The sequence below is a fragment of the Dermacentor silvarum genome, chromosome 4, assembly GCF_013339745.2.
Source record: "Dermacentor silvarum isolate Dsil-2018 chromosome 4, BIME_Dsil_1.4, whole genome shotgun sequence".
Lineage (NCBI taxonomy): Eukaryota > Metazoa > Arthropoda > Arachnida > Ixodida > Ixodidae > Dermacentor > Dermacentor silvarum.
Window position 1 is genome coordinate 171,092,782 of NC_051157.2, and position 23,427 is coordinate 171,116,208.

Sequence of the window (23,427 nt, forward strand, 5' to 3'; positions counted from 1 at the left end):
ATGCTCCAATGAATGCAGTTTGTTTAAGTTGAATATTTGTTTTTCGTGCTGAGTTGCGGATTTTTAAACTTCGCGTGTCTTATCGTGTTTTTCAAAGTTAGCCATTTTCTGCAATTCTTGAGAAATATTCCAGGTCCTAAATCAATATTCGGTTTGTTGCAGTCACTGCAATGTAACTTTCTCTTTTAAATGCAATAAATTTCATTCAAATAGATTCAGAGTTTTTCTCATAAAAGCATTCCTGTGCTTTGCATGTATTTGAGTGGACGGCATCGGAGATATGCCCGAGCGAAAGCTTCTTCGTAAACAATGCAACACGCCAGTTCTAAAGGAAGCCCATGAAACAAAACGCTGATGTATACGCACTCCTGCGGCCAGAGTAGTGCACCAATAACAATGCATTCAAAAAGAAATATTCCATGGAAGCTTTGCGGGAGCTACATATTTCCGGAAGGCTGACGAGCTTTCTGGCCAGGTTTCTAGTACACACCTGACACATAACTCGTTTCGATGGTGGCAATACGTTTTTGTCGCTACACTCGAAGATGTCTACAACAAAACGGGATATAACGACATTGTGGATTTAGCGAAGTATGTTAAATTCCCCTCCAAATCTCCATAGAGATCCGCGTACTTAAAACTCTGTTTAACGAAGTGAAATTGTCCTGCCGAGGCATATAAAGAACTAGATTCGTCTCCGAAACAAAAAATACCCAACCGCTGCGAGTGAACATCGCTTTCCGCACTCGTTCGCCGCGGCTGTTCAAAACTGCCGCGTCACCGCCTTGAATGCAACATCGAGAGAGAGAGAGAGAGAGAAGAAATAACTTTTTTTGCCCAAAATGTGGTTAGAGGAGGAGGTAATGACTAGAAACCTCCCCCATCCCCCCTTTAGACGGCGGCCGGCAGCCCCTGAGCCGCGGCGGCGTCTTCAGCCATTTGGACTACTCTTGCTTGAACATCCGGGTCCGACCTGAGCAGCACGGTGTCCCATTGCTCCTCATTTCTTATTATTAAACTTGGTTGCTGTGGTTTTGAACACTTATTGTTATGATATTGTTTCTTTGGGCATGCCCAGATTATGTGTTGAAGATCTGCTCGGTTGTTACAATGCTTACATATGTCTGTGTATACGTGTGGGTGATAGTGACTGAAGGCAATGGGGTTGGGGAATGTGTTGTTTTGTATTAGCCGCCAAGCCACCGATTGCCACTTGCTTAATGAGCAATGTGCTGCCGGATATCTAGCCCTGGCTAGTCTGTAATGATCAATAATTTCTCTAAAGGAAACCAGCCTATCTCTGCCCGACCGGCGGATTGCGAATGCGTCCGTGTTGGTGTTGGTGACGTCGTCTCGGTCTGCGAAACCTCGAGCCGCGTCATGCGCATTCACTTTGCCTGGCAGGCCAGAGTGGGCTGGTGCCCAGATGAGTTGTATTCGCCTAACTCGGTCTCCGTGGAAACCAGCCTGGAGGATTTTTTGCGCCTTTGGCGAGATGCGTCCTTTAGCGTAATTTAATATGGCGGTCTTGGAATCACTTATTAGAATTTTATATTTGGGAGATGTCATTGCTAGTGCAATGGCGACCTCTTCTCCTACCTGTGGCGTTGTTGTTAGGACTCTGCCTGACGCAACTGCATGTCCTTGATTATTGACTACTGCAACTGCCATGGCATCTTGATTTTCGTAGTCGGCTGCGTCTACATAGAGCACATATTTAGAATTTTCAAACCTTCTTCCTAATGCTTTGGCTCTTTCTTTTCTTCGTTCTTCGTTGTGCGAAGGATCCATGTGTTTGGGCAACGGAGGGATATATAGGTGTCTCCTAATGTTCGCTGGTATATCTGTTTTTATGCCGGTTCTGCACCATCGAGAAACACTGGACTTTCTCCTCACGGCGCATAGTTGCGCTCAAGTGGCACAAGCGGTCACTATTGCACTTCTCCTGCGCGGCTACACGCGGCGGTGCGAAAGCTCAGTGCATTCACTTCTACTGCGCACCTGCTTACCGGCCAAACCAAACTGGCGCGGCGAAGTTCGCTTGCCTCCGTGATCACACAGCGGAGTGCTGTGTTGTGTGCCAAGTACTGCTCGACCGCGACGAGCCAAGTGGAAAGCGGGAGAGAAAGACCGTCACAATGGAAAATAAGGCAGCCATCTAAAGGCTGTCGCGCCAGATGCTACGAAGTGACGTGTTGCACACGCCGGAGATTCTTTTGTAGTTTTCTTCAATTTTCATCGCATGCATGCCCGTGTAGCATTTCAGCGGGCCGTAAGCCATCTTATTTCCATGTTTACAGTTATGCACCCCATTGGGCATATGTTCAACTCGTTATAACTTCAACTTCGTTATAACGAGGTTCTAGTGTATATTGATTCAATGCTGAACGCTTTACCATCCAATGTCATCTTGCGATGGGTTGTACCTATTTTTTTTGAATAAGAAGAAGAAGAACATGCCCCAACGAGGTACGTCGGGCACCGAACTACTTAACTACCGCAATGTTCCTATAATGATTCAAAGAGTGCTTTGCTTTAGAATTTTCATTTGGCGTTACATACCTAATGGTAAACTAGATAAGGTATCTGGCGTATACGAGAGCAGAGAACGTATCTCATTTACGGGGAAACACCTGCTCAAAACCGAACTGGCTATGGCGCCGAAGCCACTACCCACGACCAAAGAAACACAAGAAAACCGGTGAATTAGCGACAGAATTATTCACATTAAAAAACAAAAACCTATTTGCCGGCATGTGACTATGCAAGATCCTCAATTTAACGCCATGAAACTATCACGCTACTACGCCAAAGATCATGCAACCATGATACGCTACGTCCTCAAAAGAATTTCTCCCGCGACAAGTTCTGTTATCATGGTGTATGCTCCGCCACTTTCGCTGAAGTTACCTACACCGAGGTGAGATCTATGCGCTGAATATCGGATTCCTGATGCCTAATTTTAAACTTTGCACACAGTATGCTATAAAATATTCAATTTCTTCCTAGTACCCATTCTACACAATTATTACGGATATTTCATACGTTTTAGCGGGCCCCGAACTATAGTTTTATATTCATTCCGTGTGCCAGCGCTTTCTATATATCAATGTGCAATGTCTACCTGGATGCTTCATAATGTTCTCGTCATATGCGCAAAGGTTTATTTTATTTCCATTGGAATTTTGTTTCAATTAACATTTTTGGTTTTGTCTCTCCTTGATAAGGGCTCCTTGCACCATTGAGAACAATTTTATTTACTTTGTGATTTTCAGCCGCAAACGTCATAAATTTTCTTCTGTACAGCACTTAATATACACAGTCGATTGTTAGGCGAATATCGGTATTCTGTACCGGTATAGCGTAAAACTATTGCAATCAGTTCTTATTCCAAATCCGCCATCAGCCCTCCGTGATAGGTCAGAATGGCTCGGGCGGAGCCCCTATGGCCATGCGTCATACCGCGGGCTTGGCCGAGCTATTTTAACCTACCACTGAGGGACATAATGGCGGTTTTGGACAAAACAGATTGCAATTTTAACATTGCACTGGCCCTGATAGCAAATAATCAACATTACCGGCGGGCGCTATTTGCAATGACGAAGATTTTTAGCACTTCCAAGCACCAACCAAAATCAGATTTTTTCATAATATTTTCTGGAGAAGATATGTAGTTTTCCTACGCTGCCCAAGTAGTACCCGAGCTTTATATCCCATTTAGGTTGGGTTCTTTCGCGTAGGCACGAGTGGTTCGTTGTAGAGCACTGCACGGGCCGATTTTTTCAGCCCGAGCCCGGCCCGGGCCAGTTTTTACGTTGGGCTGCCCGTCCGAGTTCGACCAAAAGATTTATGGCGAGACCCGGGCCCGGCCCGGGCCCGGAAATAATCAACGTTACCCGCCCGGCCCGGCCCGCGACCCCTTTACCTTAGGCCGGAGCACGGCCCGAGCCCGGCTCGAAACTGGCCCGAACCCGGCCCGAGACCAAAAAAGACATGTTTTTCAGAGTCGAGACTTGCGAGGATAACTCGCTGCACGTTACATGCACACCACCAGAAAGTCCGAGCCCGGCCAGAGCCCGCGTCAGAAAACCCGAGCCCGGCCCGGGCCCGGGTCAAAATGCACATGCCGTGCCCGAGCTCGGCCCCAGCCCGTGAAGAAACTGCCCTACCAGGCCCAGGCTTTCGGGTAAGCCCGAGCTCCTGCAGTGCTCTAGTTTGTTGTGCGCCCTTTTTCCTTCTCAGGAAGACATTTTAGAAACGAGAATTGCAATTTTAGTAGGCCGAGTAGCTAGCAGCTTGGCTGTTATTGCTTTCAATTGGGATGTGGCAGGAGCTTGTTTTTCTTTAATAGTTTTTAAAGTTCTGTAATATTCTTTGTAATGCAGGAACATACTTTCCGATCAATGGTGTGCGAATGACGAATGTAATAATTACAAGTTCATTCAATGGGTGTGGCAAGGACGAGCATCATTTAACATTATCGAATGGAGCCTTTAATTTTTGCGTCACCTATTACGTGGTACGTGCGAAAGGCTTGAGTGGCGCCTATACATTAAACTTTTCTTAGGTGCAAACCCAATGTGGAGGGATGTATTTTAAGCGTGGCCTCCAAGATAATACAAACGCGCAAGCAAGACGGGTGTATATGACGTTGACACATTGTGGGTATTTCGTTGAGCTTGCAATATATGTGAATAAGTTTACTCAATACGTAATCTGCAAAATTTGGGTAACGTTCTAATTCATTGCCAAGTGTTGCAACACATTTGTTTCAGTTCGTTACCATCTAGTGCCACCATGCTGTAGCAGATGCGCTGCATGCAATCTTGAGCGATGTCTTCATGAATGTCGAGATCTCCAAAAGAAAATAATTTCGGGAGAACGCACCTCACAATGACGGTCGACGTTAATGCGATTAGCCTTCAGGCAATCTAGTGACACGTCATATTGCTATGTCACGTATATTTACAATCTGTAGGGGATGTTGAGGAGGGGGGGATATGCTATGAATGGTAATTCCATTAGTACAAGCATGCGACACAGCACCACCATAGACAACTGACACCACAAACAAACCTTCACTAAACGCAGCCTCTCAACCACACCCACTATTTTCCCACCAGCACTGAATGACTCAGGACTAAACCTTTCATTCACTGTCAGGTAGAAGAGCGTGCTTTCTCACTTTTATCAATCGGACAAGCACCCGTGGAGTGCACTCGCAGCAATTGAAGGGCACCTTGAAAGATGTTGCACACTGGCACTCCGGAAAGTGTCTTGAAAATCCAAAGAAGCCTAATCGCATTATAACTATACGGAGGAGACTCACGATGCCGATCACTCACTTTTATCTGCGCCATCGGCGCGGGAAATCCGATATCGATGCCGACGGCGCCCCTCCAGGACGGCGAGCACATCAGGCCCAATGCTTCCGTCATGCCGTAGGTGTTCGCCAAACATTCTAGCTCATTACCGAAGGCATCCCGAACGGCTTCGTACTGTGGCTTGCTCAGGGAGCTTCCGCCAGTGCACACACGTCGTAGTCCTTTGATGCGTTGGCCCGTGCGCTGAATCTCTCCCACCAGATACTGCAGGTGGAACGGAAGGAATGCGGCAGCGGTGGCCTGGACAATGATATTCAATCAACGAATTATAATTTATTGCGTCTATAAATAGCAGTGAAGTCTTTGTGCTGGTAAACAGAAAAACAAAGAAAGGTAAAAATGTAACGCAACTACGGCTAAATGTTATGGATAAAAAATTGAATGAGAATACAGAAACGAAAAAAATTGCAGCAGAACCCATCCCAGGACGGCTGTCGTTGGTAATGCGTTAGCCTTGAATCAATACTGCGACCGAATCTATTGCAACCGTCAAAACAAGTTATATATGAGGCCTGTACTACAGCGGAGCGCCTGTTTCGCGCTTCTTGAGAACACTCGGCGCCATCTAGCACAGCCAGAGCACGACGCGCGTGCTCCGCTGCGATTGGTTGGCCTATTGGGCAAGTTAACAGCCAGGCAGCAGCTGCCACGGTGACCAAATCCGACGAGGATTACAAAGAGAAGCTAAGGTTGTAGCGAAGCTTTCATAGAAATTCGTATACGTTCAAAACATGGCGACTCATTGGCGGTTCATCGGGGTTACCGCAATCTGTGTGGCGAGGGAACAGTTTCGGCGGAACACAAAATGATAGGACGTCATTTCCGTTCGAAGCAGAAGTGAAATTATTGTTGTCAAAGGTGCGAATTTCGTTGTGATGGCCTGCCAGTGTTGTTGTATATTCAAATGACCCGCAATTGAACTTGATGGACGTATCGAGCTCGTAGTGCGGAAAGCGATGCAGCCATATGTCATCCGTATAGCTGTCGAAAATCCGTCCATGCACAGAACATAATTTCAATGCAGGGCGAAGAAAGCTTTAAGTGTTGAGTGCTGGTCGCATAGTCAGACGCCAAGCCTGTCGGCCAGCACAGCCACACGAAGACAGCTAAAGTAAGCAAAGTATCTGGCGGTCGTAACTCACTGCTTTTGACTGAACAGGTTGAAGAACGCTAAAGCAGACTTCGCAAAACCAAGCCACCACAATTTCGACAAACGTGAACAATCAAACCAACAAACACAACGTGTATGAGGGGGGGGGGGGGGCGTTTATTAGCAGATGAACTTGTCGTGCGTCAGCGTGGCTTCTTTGAGCGGCATGGTATTGCATTTGGTAGTGGCGTGAACGCCCTCTTTATGTGCGGGTACTGAAAAGCGGGCCTTTATTGCTAATCATGAAGTAGAAGAGTTGTCTTTGCTTTCGTCGCCACATATATATAACATTCTTTCGGAATTTTCATTCTTTTGAATGAAATCAAACCTTAGCGGCTGTTAATGAAAAATGTTCACCGACGATTACGATAATTCAGCATGCTGCGAAATTCGAGCGCAGCAATTTAGGTGTTTTGAATTCGCGGTGTGTTGTGGGAAATAATTCCATTCTGAGTCACAGGGTCCTCTCGGTGGCGGCGCTCAGTATGTTTAGGCATCTCATTTAGCAGCAGCGGCAGACGAAGCATTTCCACCGGTCGCGTTACTCATTGTTCAGAAAAAAAGCCTTAACACGCGAACGCGTGGCCCGCGCGGAGCGCATTGTCTAGCGGCGGCGGCGCAGGCGTAGTAGCGCATGTGCACTGTAGCCGAAGCCCACGCCAGCTCTTTGTTTCAGCGCTCGCCGCATGCCTGGTCACAGCAGGAGTCCGCTTTCCTCCTCACCCTTTCGCTACACTCTTCCTCCGCTACCCTCCTCATGCTTCCGCTGCACCCTCCCTCTCCGCCTTCATCCTAGCGCTTTCTTCGCTCTCGCCGTTTTTTATCCGCAAGCCGCGTTCGCTCTTTCACCCTTCGCTCTGCTCGTTTGCTCGGTTACCCCGAGGGCCACCGCCGACGCTCGCCGCAGGAGCGGGCGTCTGAGTGCTGCGCTCTAAAACGGGCTTTCTTTCTGAATAGTTGTTCTCACCTCACATAGTCTCGCTTCAATCGCTGCTCCCATAACTGCCTTTGCTGATTTCGGCGACAATTGGTTCTGAATCGCTTTTCGCCCGCGACTTCGCGCTCCCTTTGGATCGACCTGGGAAAAGTTCGCTTTTAAAACCAACGTGTTCCACAATTTTCTGGTGCACTGTTTCATATTGAAGTAGTATCGGGAAGCGCGTTCCAAATTGGCACTCACAGCGACGCATTGGGATACGCTCTGGTTTAACTGGGTCACACAGGGTTATGCTGGAACACCACCGATACGGTGCCGGTAGCTGCACGAATACCAAATGTTCTGTAGTAAAATAACGTGAGCGAGTCGGTTAATACTTGAATAAAAAGCGCAGCGCCACTGAGTAAAGGACAAGAAGAAACACAAAGCTACATCACAAGTACTGACTAACAATTGGATTTATTTGCACTAAGACATCAATAACAGACGTCAATGACATTATTAAGGTTTTTGATACAAACAGTGCCGGACTTGGCTTCACTTCGGAAACACCGGAAAGTAACCAGCTACAGTTTCTACACATAGCATTGCTATTTAATGACGCCCACGAATGTTGGCGGTAAAGCTCCAAGGTGTAGGATGGGCTTTGGCAGCGCTCATTCTATGATTGTCAAAAGAGGAATAGTAATAAATTGCCGTTATTCGGCTTCAAGGTGACGTGGTTGTAAAAGGCAGGATACCCGTAAGTTATAATTTCTGGAGTTTCAGAATCGTTAGTTCAAAAGATAAAACACCCGACTCAAGAGGTAAAACCGAAAATCAAGGAAGTCTGGTGCATGTAATTCCGTATAATCATAAACTTTCTTATAGGATAAAAAATCATGAGCTATTTCAATCTGTGAATGTGGATGACCAGCGAAGCTGTTTAGCACACGACACAGAGGCAGCACCGACTTTTGAACAAAGGTACGAACACATTTATTGTCTTGATCAATGGTTATTGTGATGATAGATATGCAAACACATTCTCGTATCATCTGTGTTATTATTATAGTAATTCCATCATAATCGTGCAGAGTCCGGACTCCCGAGGAGCAACGCGCCGACGAAGAGCGACGGCAGGAACAGAGACGAGACTGAAACCGCTAACCGCAGCCCCGAGGAGCCGAAGGAAACTAGACACGCGTGACGTTTCGGCGCACCGTCACCACGCGAGAGCGGAAGCAAAGGAATCTAGATACGCAAGAGCTTCGAACGCCGACAAAGAGAAAGTGGTGCGAATGTAGACATGGCAGATAAAGGTCACTCTTTTGGGCTAAGATCCGATCACTGTCCTGACGTTCGCGTTCCCGGCACTCAATTTCAAGCTGCGATGCGGCAACCTCGCCTAGGACGATTGGCACTGGCTCGACGTTGCTCTGCGTCCTCTCATGACTACCTCAGTGGGTCTACCGAGGGGGATTTCAGGGCGTCTGCCTCGCAACTTCGCTAGATATGGACGGAGGCACGGAAGGCTTCACGCCGCCTGGATGTACTCTGGAAGCTGCACCCGAACGGAGTTCGGATCACCTGCGGTGATCACACTCTCGACCCTAAACGCCACAAGCAGGTCTTCCTTACACTCCAGGCCATACAATCTGCCTCCAGCGATACAGCCGTTCATGACAAACGCCACCAGGGCAAGGTCCTTCAGTGCTTAGCCGCTGATCCCGCCAGTTCGCATTTCATGCACTCCGTTCTTTTACCCGGCAGGCGGACTGGCCGTTCATGGACAAGGTCGCGATACATCTCCTTCCACTCAACGGAGCCTGCATGTGGGTGACGGGAGAACGCGATCTGCGATGCAGGGTGTGCGTTTTTGCCAGGGAGACCCTGCTACGCGCCCTGTGTCACTGTATGCTGCAGAGTGTGCAGTACACGGCTCCACACAACCACATCGTGCCGCATCTACGTACGCCATGCCGGGGTCGGTTTACCATCATCTACGGCAACCGGGCAATCAGAGACACCAACGTTTGACCTGGCATCGTCCTGGCACTTGGCGAGGGAGCAGTTATCATTGATGTCTGTTGTCCTTTCGACAATCGCCCGCAGGCTTTCACGGAGGCATGCCACGCCATTCACCACGTACGAGCCCGTACGTCTACATGTGGCACAGCGTTGTCAGAGCGTCATAGTGCAAGCAGTTAACATCGGTGAACTGGGACCCGGCCAGCGGCTTCATAAAGCGGCAGATCTGCTCCCGGTTCTACCTGAAGTTGTTCAAGAGGTTGGGCGTCAGCTACCTGACTTCCGCAGCACAAGAGTCATACCAGCGCCACGTTTTCCGTGGCGCTGGTATGACGAAAAAACAGTATTTTCCATGTTTTTCCATGTTTTTTCTTTATTTCATTCTTTCTTCTTGTCAACTGTCAACTTTCTGTTCCCTTTTCTTGTATTATAAACATTTGAATAAAATCTGTTCTTACCCTTGTACGTGGGCCGTCTTTGGCTCCAAGGTGTGACAAGGGTAGTTCAAGGGCGCGTTATAGGTCCCGGAGCCCACCACCCGGTGTCCACAGGGTTATGTGCAATTGCGCTTGGGCGCTTTCTGCACGATCACCGGGATCGGCCTACAGTTTTGCTTACGAAGATGAAAAATCGACGGAACTTGGGAACACCAGCGTCTGGCACGTGAGCTGACACGCTTCACATTGGCTCCGTCTACTCTCAATTGCAGCGGCTACAATTTCCCTGTTAGAATGACGTAAGTGGACTCTCCGAACACCTAAAGCCACTAGGACTACGAAGTACCAGCAATATCGGCAAGTCTTTTTGTTTCCAAGAGCAAAATACCAACGGGCTAACGCACCGCCGCGCTAACCCTAAAACGCAGGCGGGGCTCCTGCCCCGTGACCACGTGACCGCAGCTGGCTGCGCGACAGACTCTCAACGCAAGCGTTCATAATGGAGGTAACGGTGTAGGGAGAAGACGTTCCCCCGCAAGAATTCGTGCTGCCCGGATGGATCCAGGCACACAAGACCCCGAAGAAAACGAAAGAACATTAGACTCGCAACACGGCAGCGGTAAAGGGAGACCAGGACGCGCCAGGTTTTACGCCGAAAAGCACAGCATTTAAGGACGCTCCTTGCCTCCCTAGCAAATGCACGCCACCATCGCCGCCACTACCGGATGACCAGAAGATAATAATTCGCCCGCGCGACGGCCTCAACCTACGATCGTGGTGCACGGCGCGGATCTCGGACAGCGTCCGCAAGGCCCTCAAGATGTCGGAAGAGAAATCAGCAACGGACACGGTTCAGCTTAACTACTCACAAAAGACTATCTTGGCCATCACCCCATATGAGGCAAGAGCCGCAACACTTGACGGCATCGCGGATATCTCACTCGGTGAAACGCAATACCACGTGCGTCCGTATGGTATGTCACCCAACAACACTGACAAAGGTAGCGTACGCGGCGTCCCACAATATGACACGCAGGAAGGGTTCAAGCGCAGCTTGGAGCAAAACTACCGACTGGTCCTCTATGCACGGCGACTGGGGAACACGTCAGCATTATTGTCTTCTTCAAGGGAACAGCTGTCTCCCATTACATAAAGTAATGGGATACACAAGAACGAAAAGCTCAAGAATTGTCCCAAAACGGCAATTCAGAAAAGGAGTTCGATAAGAAGTTCGGCGCACCGTTCAGCGGTACATCGCCCCTTCAGTCATCTTCACAAGCACATTATGGCTTTTGCCATGCTATCAGGCAATGGAATTGCAGGGCGTACCGCCAAAAAAAAAAAGGGGGAACCTCCTGCAATTTGTTGGCAGCCGCGATCCTCCAGACGGGATAGCCCTTCAGGAAACAAAAGGATGCGCAGCCTTATCGGGTTACAAACAATGCACAGCCACCAGCGTAGGAAACAAACCGAACATCGCAATCCTTGTCCGTAGAAATTTACCAGAATTACAGTACAGCTTTGACGAGGACTTAGGGATGGAACACGTACTTATTGGGCAGATATCGCCAAAGAGACGGGGACATAGCCTGTTCATACTGAACATATATAGCCCACCGAGTTGCAGGGCACATAGATTCGGCAAGCTCTTGAAAAATCCTACAGCTAGTACAAGAGAGAAGTTTCGTAATTCTTCGATTAAATGGCGCTCACATAGAATGGGGCGACAGAAGATCCACACCAAAGAGTTCCGACTTGTGGGACCAGACGCAGCAATGACGCTCCACCTTGATCACGGACCACAATCACACAACCCGGGTGGACACGAATGTTTACCTAGACACCTAACCGGACCTAACGTTCACTCGCAACGTACCGCAAGTACACTGAGCAATTTAGGGCCCAATCCGGGGAGCGCCAATTTTTATTGTACTCTCGAGATTACAGACGGGCCCTGCCAAAAGGATTAGGATAAAACCTCCCTGACCAACTGGGAGAAACGCCATGAGCTGAGGGCTGAGCATCCGCCCACCCACATATACTTTCTAAAAGCGTGGGCCACGCCCCTGCTAGAGGACGTTGCGGCCGTCACTGAGGAAATGCCGGAGACTGCTAGTCTCGAGGAGGAGTACATCCACCCTCTTCACCTCTGGCACATGCGCTCGAGCATGCAAAACCGCTGGCGCAAACGGTTTAATATGAAGCTAAGGCTAAAAGTAGTTAAGCTGGACAAACAAATAGAGAAGTACGCAAGGAAAATAACTTCACAACACTGGTACCAGGCGATGGCATGCAGGGCCAACTTGGTCTGGACCGCACCTGGCACCTCCTTCGGTACTTACTAGAGCCCAACGCATGCAAATCCGCATAGAGAGGGACGAACGAAGAACTCATCAAAGCCCTCCAGACCAAATAGTTTGGAGCACACCAATCCCGTTCCCACGCAGGGTACGAGAAGATGGTGAATGACACTCACAATGCGGCTATCTTGGAGGCAGAAGTATGGGCAGCTGTCCGGCAGCCATAAAATAAGTCGGTTCTGGGGGAGCATAACTTAACGCACAAGAACCTTCGAAACTTAGACGACTAATCTGTTGCTGCCCTCACGGAGTACATGAACGAGTTCTGGGACAAGGGTGAGCTCCCAAGCTCGTGGAAACATGCAAAAGTACCTTTCATACCCTAACCCGGGAAGACCTTATCATTATGAAATCTCCGCCCGATATCCCTTAAGTCCTGTCTCGGCAAACTCATGGAGCACGCTATGCTGAACAGGCTTGGTAACTTTGCTGAGGAGACGAATTTACTACCCCCCACTCCTGCAAGCTTCCCGCCCAAGCTGTCCACCCAGGATGCGATGCTGAGAATAAAGCATGACATACTGAAGCAAATATCACCGGCAAGCACAAAAGCCGTACTGGCTTTAGACCTAACTAAAGCGTTCGACAACACATCGCACGTCGCGATACTCGAGGCTCTGCAACAACTCGGGATGGGAGCTAAAACGTACAACTACTTAGAAGACTGCCTTCAGCAACGGAACGGCTAACCTACTCCTAGGGGGCCTAAAGTCGGACACAATTCGGCTTGGCAGCCAAGGTACACCCCAAGAATAGGTGATCTCGCCGTTTCTTTCTGACATAGTGATGGCAAACTTGCCATGGAAGCTATCTCACATACCAGATCTCAAACACAGTAATAACGCGGAAGACATTACTCTTCGGGTTGACAAGGGCAATGACGCGCACATAGAGGAAACTTTACGAACAGTAGTACCGACAGTATAGGACTATGTCCGCACAAAGCGGACTAGCGTGCTCTCCACAAAACTCGGAGCTGATTGTGCTACGCGGTCTTTGAGGTATGCGTTGTAGTGCACGTTACAGAACCCCAGGTGGTCAGAATTATTCCAGAGCCCTCCACTAAGCGTGTGCCCCATAATCAGAACTGGTTTCGACACGTAAAACTCCTAACAGAAGAAGAAAGAGCAACGCACAGAATCACCAAAGCAAAATTATTGTGAGGGCAGGCGGCCACCCCAACCCAGCTTAGAAAACTGGGCCTGCTTATTGAAAACACAGACAGAAACTCGGAAACATTAGGCAAACTGGAGAGTGCTGTGGCACAAACAATGCGAGTGATTATGAGAATCAGCAATAAACATGCGGGCATGAATGAAGTGCACCTATACCAATCGGTTCAGACATTTGTGCTCAGCAGGGTTACCTACACCCTACCATACCTTCGCCTAACATCGGCAGATAATGTTAGATTCGAAACTTTACTGCGAAATGTATACAAAATGGCCGCAGGACTCCCAACGCGTATATGAACGGCCAAGCTATTCGCCCTAGATGTACAGAACACCCTAGACGAGATGACAAAAGCACACCTTACGGCTCAATACGAAAGGCTCTCAAAGACATTAGCGGACCGTTTCACGCTACTAGAAACGGGGATCACATACACACCGACAATCAACCCCAAAGTAGACATTCACTTGGAACAGCGTTAACACTTTAAGATCACGCCCATAGCTCGCAACATGCGACATATCCACCACACAGACACAAGAGAAGATAGGACCAAAACACTCCACAAGAAGTTTCAAGCAAATAAGGCCGTAACGGACGTGCATGCGGCGGAAATACCAAACCAACCGGCCTTCTCACTGGCAGTAGTGAATCGCGAAGGACGACTCGGGATGGAAAGTTCGATAAAAACGGCTAATTCAGAGGTGGCGGAAGAAGCGGCCACAGCATTGGCTATGGTTCCCACCACCAATACCATAATAATAAGCGACTACAAATCTGCAGTCCGAAATTTCGCACAGGGTCGAATATCCCCTACCGCGAAATCCATCCTCGAACGCAATCGTAACCACCGCACCACCCAAAACATCTGGGCTCCGGCCCACGAGTTGCTTCCCGGTAACCAGGCCGCCCAAAAGCAGGTTCGAGCAGTCTCCCTCCGAGCCAAAGGCCACAGGCGAACCGGGGACCGGAGCCGATAGCTAGGGGCTGTCGGCGCGCAAGCGCATGTAACATATCAGTATACAACACAAAATTACTGTCTAGCCATATTAGTCTCTTCCCCTGCGCACAAAACGCTTACGAAGAGACAGAAAATCGTTTGGAGGCAACTCCAAACGAATGCCTTCACAACCATATTTATTCTATCGCGCATTTAGTTCTCAGTATACTCCAGTTGTTGTAAACTCTGCTAAGGAACGCAAATCTCTACCACATCATCTGGGGCAGCCCTCAGACGCAGCAACCTGATAATTTCCAGGGATCGCAAACCACTACCCCTCAGCAGTGTGAGGCCACACTGCTCAGCTCCGACCAGGAAACGCAAGTCTGAGTTACCGAGTGGGCAGAGGCAGCCGCCAGGCCCAAAGTCTCCTGGCCGCCTGACCCACAGTGGACTCTCGCCTGCTGTACGTAAGGCCCATGTATATGGTGCTAAATAATTTGGAGGCCACGTCAAGGAAGCCACGTAAAGAGAGTGAGACTTCTGAGGCAGGCCGATAGATGGCGTAGAGTGTCGAATTTGTCACCGCTTAATTTCCAAGGGTATGCACATAAATTATCATCATCGTCGCCGGAAGTGCGAGAGAAGAACCCGGCTCAGTACACGGATCATGCATGACACTTTTCGGCAGTGTCAATCTAGTTGGTTCCTATGCATTTCTTCATCGATTCAAAGGCAGCGCGCTTCACGAGACAAAGACGAACAATAACACATACACACATACGGAGTTTAATACCTCGCGTGTGGATTGCTATTTGCATAGACGTCAACAGCCATCACGAGATAGGGTGTGGGAAAATTTTTCTGAGACGCATATTTTGCATGCACACAGGGAACAGCGGAATCACCCACCTTTTGCTTGCTCGCCGAACGTATTACGTTTTCTAAGCTGGCGTTGGGAGGCATCACGACAGTCTTCGTGCCCAATAGGACGCTAAACGTTATGCACATCAAACCGGAGCCGTGTGTGATCGGTGTTGGCAAAAGTACCACGTCCGAGTCATCGTGTGGGAAAGTCCACCTGAAATGCATGAAGCATGAGAGCCTTTGCTGTGTTAAAAATGCGCGGGGTCAAAACATTTCTGCTCAGATTTTAAAAATATACCGTAGCCAAATGTGAAGCGACCGGGTGCCTCAACTTGATGTGGGCACCCTGCACTATTCAGAGGGCACTACGACGTTTCCATTTGTAAAGCCCTTATATAGAAAAAGTACCGCCACCTACTTTTTCCTCCGCTGTCTCCTCTCCTAAAGCGCTTGTTTTTTTTTTAACCTTTGGCTTGCGAAAGCAAGTCGACAGTGGCGCCCCTAGAAAGTCCACGTTGAAGCTTTCAGGCCGGGTGCGGGCCGCCGCCGCCAGCGACTGCGGCTGCGCAGAGTGACTTTCAGCATGGCTCTGAGGCGAAAAAAATATATATATAAAGAAGTGAAAGCACGCGCTATCATCGTCCAATCGGAGATACAGGAGAGAGGGAAACGGTGCTGATCAAAGGATAGCGGTACTTTTTTTTATATAGGGACTTTATCCATTCGTCACCCCAGCGCCGCCGACAATGGCCGCTATGAATGTGATGAAAATGTTACCCCATTCCAAACGATAGCGGTCACTTTCCTTGCTAGTCTGAGTGTTACGCCCTGCGCATGCGCACTTTCGACGTTTTCACTAGTCGGACACTCTTGCCCCGTGATAAGCGATCGATAGTTTCACGGCGAATGTATGCGGCGTCCCTCCAGCTTTGCTTCCACCACTCGTTAGGCTGTGTGTTCTGGCGCTGCAGTCTACTCTGCAATAAAGTCCCTATATAAGAAAAGTACCGCCATCTACTCTTTCCTCCGCAGCCTCCTCTCCAAAAGCGCTTGTTTTTTTTCTTTACTTTTTGCTTGCGAAAGCCAAGTCGATGGTGGCGCACCTAGAAAGTCTACGTTGAAGCTTTCAGGCCGGGCGCGCGCCGCCGCCGCCGCCGGCGACTGCGGCTGCGCAGAGGACTTTCAACATGGCTCTGAGGCGGAAAAAAAAACAAAATATAAAGAAGTGAAAAGCGCGCGCTATCATCATCCAATCGGAGGTACAGGAGAGAGAGAAGCGGCGTTTATCAAAGGATGGCGGTACTTTTCTTATATAGGGACTTTACTCATGCAAAGCTTTAGCGCAGGGTGCCTATAGTACGACAGCGCGTGCACTCATACACTACAAAACAGGAGAAACGGCAGGGATGCCCAGAGAACGGAGATATGCAGGTGAGTGGCTGTAGGAAAAACAAAATGAAGTTTCGTAATCCATACGAATCTCTGTTCACAATATTTGTACACGCAATCGTACGATCACAATATGCGTACCTCAGGCCACAGATTTGGCTCGCGGTAACAAGTTTACACAGAAGTGTTCGGATACCAAATATATATTTATTATCACAAAACGTACGGCCAAAACTCCCTTGAAGAGAATTATCGTGCTGCGAAGCATTATATAGTGGCTCTTTATTGGCGTGCTTGCGAGCTAAACGTTCTTGTTTCCCTCTTTCCATTAGATTAGGGTAGGGCTGCCTATCCCAGGCTGTTCTGGCGCATGATGCTCACCTTCCTTGGGCGAAGAATATTTGCAGTGCGAGAGCAGGAGCAACTGCGGATAGTAGCGAACGGTGTCCGGTATCCAAACTTTGCACGAATGAGAGCGCGCCTCCGCGCCAGGCGCCCACCATTTGCGCGATAGCTGCGGCACCAGCGCATGAAGCGGACGTAGCATAGAATTTCGTAGCGGGTGATATGGCCTTCGGGCCCGGAGATCCCCGGGACGCCTAAATATTGCAGGGTAACTTGACTCAACGAATGAACTTTTACTGCATAGATAATATAGATTGGCTGAGTGGAGTTGATTTTCAAGCTCATCAGTTTGCTTATCCCTTCAAACTCCTAATTTAGCTGATGACTTCACACCCCTCACAAAACAAAAGGTCTTGAGATTTATCTTAAAATCAGTGATTAACTTGGGCCTGCATATATCCTTCTAATTTTTGGATATCACAGGCATAACCAGGCGTAGTTTAAAATTGTATCCTGATTTTACCGGATGTATAATCAGAAAATAAGTTTTATGGCAAACCGAAAGAAAATAAAGGTGACTTCTCATGACTTTGCTAAGAGTGTCCTTACGGGGTGAAAATTTTGAAGTTTTACGGAACTTTTTAAAATTTGCTTGTGGCACCTTGCATAATACTTGCAATTGAGCTGAATTATTTGAATAGGCGGACATTAATAGCGCAAGAGATCTAAACACACATTCACGGTATGAAAAAAATTCACTTTACGGCAATTATTGCAATTTACGAATTGTAGCTGGTGAACTTGCAACCCGTACCCACTAGAAATGAAGTTCAAGCATGAAACCAGTTTCGAGATATTATTTGCCAAAGTGTGGGACAAAATACAAAGGCGTTCCTGTTACTTTCGTGTATTTTTAGGGCGACTTTCATCACGCATGTCTCCGAACTACTGTCATTCTGGAAATCCATTTGAAACTCACCGGCTAGAAGTCATATATTACAATAGCTGCCGTAAAATAATTAATTAGGAAGGCAAGTAATGAATTAGCGGTAAATAGTTGAATATGTGTTTCCATTTCACGAGCAATTAATGTCCGCTTCTCAACATATTTGAGCTCAAGTACTAGAATTCTATTATCTCGACAGGCGATATCAAAATTTTCCGTGGAATTTAAAAATGATCACCCCGTACAATGTTCTGCATTAAAAATGTGTGGTTTTGCGGGAATTGCACTTGTAGAAATTCATTTGCAAGTCATAAAATACTTTTATGAAAGAAGTGTAAACTATTACAGCGTGTGAGGGTGGACACCTACAAAACTTATTTGAGAGACTGATGGTAGTGTGTGAAGTACTTAATTGAGCGTAAACACTCGCTTTCGCTGTAATTATCAGAAACTGTTTGATGGAGCAATTCCAGATACCGAGAAAGCACGCTATAATAATTTAGACGCGCTGCACCTGAAGTGGACTAAACGTAAAGCCCTACATGATTTCACCAAAGAATCAACCACAGCAGCTGTATAGCTTCGCTCAAAATTTAATTTGCCAAATATAAGCGCAATGATAAACACCTTCTTACAAAACGGGAGCTATACGTCAAATAACTAACCAATGTAAGAAAAAAACTACAAACCTTGACATTTCGAGACCTATAAAGCCGTCACAAAATCAGATAAATTCACGTATGTTATCGCATACGTAGAGAGTGAGTGATGCTAATTTCTGGAGTAGTTTTGTTTCTTAACGATTGCAGGATATCGCAAAGTTTGTAAGCTCGTCGCAATAAAAATCTAGGCAAGTCTAAAAAATTGAGGCAAATGTATGGAGCCATTCAATGGGGCCTTGCGCGAGATAGATTGGCCATGTTTCACTATCCCTAACTTCACATCGAATACGGTACACTTTTTTTAAGAACCGGCATATCAGAACGAAGAATGCAATAGAATAGGTTTTATCTGTCGCGCAGCGCCACCGGTCCCACAAGAATTATTTTCATAGAAATAAAGCGCAGGATCGAGACCACCAATCACAGTAGAGCCGATTCGAGATAAATACCTCGACATTCCAAGGCTTGCCAGTAACGCGTAGTGCGTCAGCTCGACACCCTTCGGCAGACCCGTGGTGCCTGACGTGTACAGGATGCAGAGGACGCATTCTCGTGGGTCTTCCACCGTAGTCTCCTGGAACTCGGTCTCGTCGATGTCCAGAAACGTCAGTGTCGACACGAAGCCTTTCGCTGCACCAGTGGCCAAGCAACCCTGGTTTTGAACGACGAAGTACTTCATTGTCATGGCAAATCATTTTCCCCGTGTTCTCAAACTTTTCTTTCAAGCTACATGGGAAATATCGAATAAAACAAGCTCAAAAGAGTGCTATTATGGTATAGCTTGGACCGGGGAATGACAGATAATAATGACAGATAATCTGACAGATAATAATGACAGATAATAATATCATTGGTGATGTTTCGGAACCTGACCGATAACGATGGTGCGACCACTGCGTCCCGTTTGACGAACGGACGTGGATGCGGAAGCTGCGGTGCACTTTCAAGGACATGGCTGCAAAGAGAAAGAACTGCAATACCGCCAGCAATGTAATGCTGGCTACTGGCTCTTCACCATCCGAGTTCGCGGCGCATACTTTCTTTCATCAGCCAGACTTACCACCTGATTGTAAAATATGCAAACGCATGGTTGGCATTACGGACGCAGATATCGAATGGCATTTTACTAAGCAAGAAGTGCTCATGGCTCGCAATTCCGTGCCAAGAGTGCACCAGGCAAGGGTGGTATTGCATGGCAGCTGTTGCGGAGGCTCAGCGAACCCCGCACCCCCCCCCCCCTCCAAAAAAAAACTTGCATGAAGAGTGGAACAAAGTTTGGTTAACAGGCGAAAATTCCCGCCGAGTGGAAGCACTCCGTGGTGAGCCCTATTCCAAAACTAGGCAAGCCCGCAAACGATGTCCGCTATTGGCGCCCTATTTCGTAGACCTCAACACTTTGCATGCTTCTCGCAGGCTTTGCCCCCATGCGGCTCACCTACCATCTCCAGGAAAATAAAAATTACCATACTTTGGCCCTACTCAGACTGGATTCAGATCAGGCCTTTCTACTCAGCACAGTGTATTTTCGCTCCACCGTTGTACCAGGAAGAGGCGGGGTAAGCAGAAAGTTCCCAGCCCCCTGGTAGTTGCGGGCGTACGGAAGACATTTACAGTGACGCACGAATCCGTAATCTTCGGCGCTCGAAGAAGCGTGCCATGAATTACGAACTGTGAGAAATGTAAAATCCTTCCTGGAGCATCGAACGTTCAAGATCCGTAGTGGCAAATCAGATCCGAGGACATTCACGAACAATGTAGCCGTTCCTCACGGTACAATTTTATCGCCTACGTTGTTTAATCTAGTCACGCGAGAACTCACTGTATGTCAGCAACAGGTTCAAGGCATCCGATTCACCATATATGCAGACGACGTCACATTATGGACAGAACCTGGCGGCCCTCTCAAGACAACAGAATTAGCAACTAAGGCAATGCAGAATGCACTCGACACATTAACGAATTATTTGAAAAAAACAGGCATGCAGGCATGCAGACATGGCGCAAATGAAGACGAAGACGAGCATCTAGGCTTGGCACGAGCTGGGTTCCATCTTGGTCTCTGGCTGCGCTGCTCTTGTAAATACAGTGCAAATAGTCTCTTTTATGTGCCTTTCCACACTATATCAAGGTCACATGCGCATCCCTTCGTTGGGATTACGGCACAGGTGTGCGAGTGGATTGGGTGCCGGGGCACTCGAGCAGCATCGGCAACAGTGCGGCCCACAGTGCAGCGAGCGAGCTGTTATTTTCCCGCTCATCTCCCCTGGGCCAAGTCCCTCTCACTGCTGTGTGCCTGGACCCGGAGGAGTGCGAGTGACTCAAACTACACGCAAAACGGGAGCTGCATGCGAAGGTACCACACAATGCCAACCCTTTCTAAGGGGTTTCTTCGAGGTGCGCAAGTACTGGTGCATAAGGCCAGGACGGGCGCAGCACTCACCGAAGACCTCCTGGCTAAGTGGCGCTCGTACGCCGCTGCAAGGAATGCGCGAGCTCATCAGAGGCAACGCCTGGACAACGAGTCGGAGGTGGAGACAAAGCCGAACGTGATGCGGGCGCCAGTGAGGTGCAGTACGTGCGACACGCTGCTCGTCCGACGATCAGACACCTATGTTGGGACTATCCAGGTCTCGCGATACTAAGCCAGAAACACGAGGGACGCGGCTTTACCTCACTGGAGACATGGACCATGCCACCCCCTCAGGCCAATGCACGGCGAACATCAACTCTTTATGGGAGCTTGCGCGTGAGGCCGGCTTGGCCGGAAGGTTATGAACGTGTCGTTTCTTTTATATACCTGTGTTTATGTTACGATACCAGCCATTAACCCTCAGTGCTGCTTTGGCCACTAAGCCATCCTTTTCATTAAAGTTCATTCTCTCTCTTATCATTAAAGCGTCACTTGAAACACCACGCCTGTGTTGCCTCTCGTTGTCGGTGTCCATTCGCTGTGCTACTACAATGTAAACGCAATCAATCCTGCCCTATTCTCTGTTATAGTGCATAATGTGCATTTACAACAGGTGGCTAAATTTTGCAGACCACGGCATTAGACAAAACACCCACATCTCCTGGCTATTAATGTTTAAATGACGATTGTGTTTGAAGCCAACCGATGAAAGCTTAGGCGACTGTCAGCTTGTTTGGCTGAAATGTGCATGTTACAAATTGTTCTCTTTTTCTGAAAAACACGTACGTGTTTCGTTTGTACTTTCGTGATGTGCTCTTGCGAGGCCGACTTTCGCCCTATCACAGAGGCATTTTCCAGCCAAACAATTGATTGGGGTAATGCGTATACAAGCTATATACGGCCTGAAAAACCTCCGCATTACTACGATTGATTCAAGGGGCTTGCCGAAATATTCGAGGGCGGAGCTCCGCAGAGCCTCACGCAACCTCGACGAGAGGGTCGTGGTGTTAATTTGTGTGTACTGTGCTGGCCACTCCCACAGCATATGCGGAAGCGTAGCCGGGTGAGTGCCACAGCACCAGCAGTTGGGGGTATTGTAAACTTCAGGGAATATGAGGTGGAGGCGGGCGGGTGAAGGGTACGTGTTTGTTTGTAGCAGACGCAGGGTGGTAGCCTGCGCCCGGCTGAACTTGGGGTGAGGTGGGGGAAGGATCGGCGACTAAGGTAAAATGCCTTAACGAGATCGTTGTAAGTAGTCCGACTGTCCCTGGTGTCCAACTCGTCTCCAGTGTCTCCGGCGCGGTTGACTAGTCTTCGCGCAATGGAGTGGGTGACCTCGTTGAGGTTGGGGAGGTATGGGTGGACAGTGCCCGCGTGGGCCGGGATCCATGTCAGGGAGATCATGCTTTCTTTAGAGTGTGGTGCCTGGCGGAGGCTACGAAGAGCTTGAGGAGAAATACGGCCTTTGCTAGAATTCGCATCAAGCATATTTTCTTCCTTTCCAGCATTCAAGTCTACGGGTACGGCCTCGCTAGCAGCAAAAACACGCGGCAAAAACGCGCGTCAAATGCGCGCGGCAAAAGCGGCAGGAATCGGGGGTTTTGCGGCGTGCCGCGCGAAATTGGTTCTAGACCCATTTCTGCGGCAAATGCCGCGTGCGGCAAGATGAAGAACCAATCAAGAGCAACGAGGGTGACGTCATCGAGCCATCACAACCGGACCGCCGCCGGTCCGCGCCGGGTTTTCAATCGACGATCGTCGTCTCTCGCATGAAACAACGAACGCTCGCGGTGTTGCTCGCGCGTTCGGAGAGCGCGGGACATCTTATAGCGCTGCCACGCGGCGAAGCGGCAAAGCTCTGACGCGCGGCAACTTCGCGTTTTTTGCCGCTAGCGTGGCCGTACCCTACGACAGCTGCGCTGCAACAGTGATGTGAAATCGCATACATAGTGGTATAAATGTTAAAGGACGAAAGTTCCCTACAAAATCGCGGAACTTTTGGCTTAAAGAGCTTTAATAAATATTTTCACGAGAGCTACTCGCGGTGTTTTAAATTGGATCATGGTGCATAAATAGGCATTTAGCGCCTAATTATTGGCGTATACACTTTTTCGGCGCTCCTTACCTTAAGTTCCAAAGCGGACACTGCGCTTCGCGCCTTTTCGGAGAGGTCTGGGTCAACGAGAAGGTGGGTGCTGTCGCTGTCGGTGATTTGATACAGCAGCTCCTCTGAAATGCCGGCATGGTATTTAATCTTTAAGCCTACCAGGCGTAGGTGACCTAGTGTGCGAACAACCATCTCCGTAAGCCAAGATGTAATACAAGGTTCACATAAAGGTTCACATAATCACATAAAGAAAATGTAAGTATAGTGAATAAACTTCACTATGATAACAATGCAATAAACAATGTTGGTC

General features: G+C 48.4%; 1 protein-coding gene and 1 long non-coding RNA gene across 6 annotated transcripts in view; one reads left to right on the forward strand and one right to left on the reverse strand.

The window, feature by feature from the left end:
- The window catches only part of LOC119450772 (long-chain-fatty-acid--CoA ligase), a 288,333-nt gene that overhangs the window by 25,380 nt on the left and 239,526 nt on the right, over positions 1 to 23,427 (reverse strand). For 3 of the 5 annotated variants that reach the window (XM_049666211.1, XM_037714276.2, XM_049666210.1), the window contains 4 exons: positions 23,136 to 23,239; positions 19,050 to 19,252; positions 15,304 to 15,472; positions 5,346 to 5,624 (listed from right to left, as the gene is read on the reverse strand). The exons of 1 other annotated variant lie outside the window; for it this stretch is intronic. In XM_049666211.1, coding sequence (XP_049522168.1) covers positions 5,346 to 5,624; positions 15,304 to 15,472; positions 19,050 to 19,252; positions 23,136 to 23,239 — 755 coding nt within the window. The remainder of the gene's footprint in view (positions 1 to 5,345; positions 5,625 to 15,303; positions 15,473 to 19,049; positions 19,253 to 23,135; positions 23,240 to 23,427) is intronic. One more of the 5 variants, XM_037714277.2, reaches the window with a different exon arrangement.
- LOC125944844 (uncharacterized) overlaps positions 1 to 23,427 on the forward strand; it is a 216,943-nt gene that overhangs the window by 11,147 nt on the left and 182,369 nt on the right. The gene's annotated exons all lie outside the window — the stretch shown is intronic.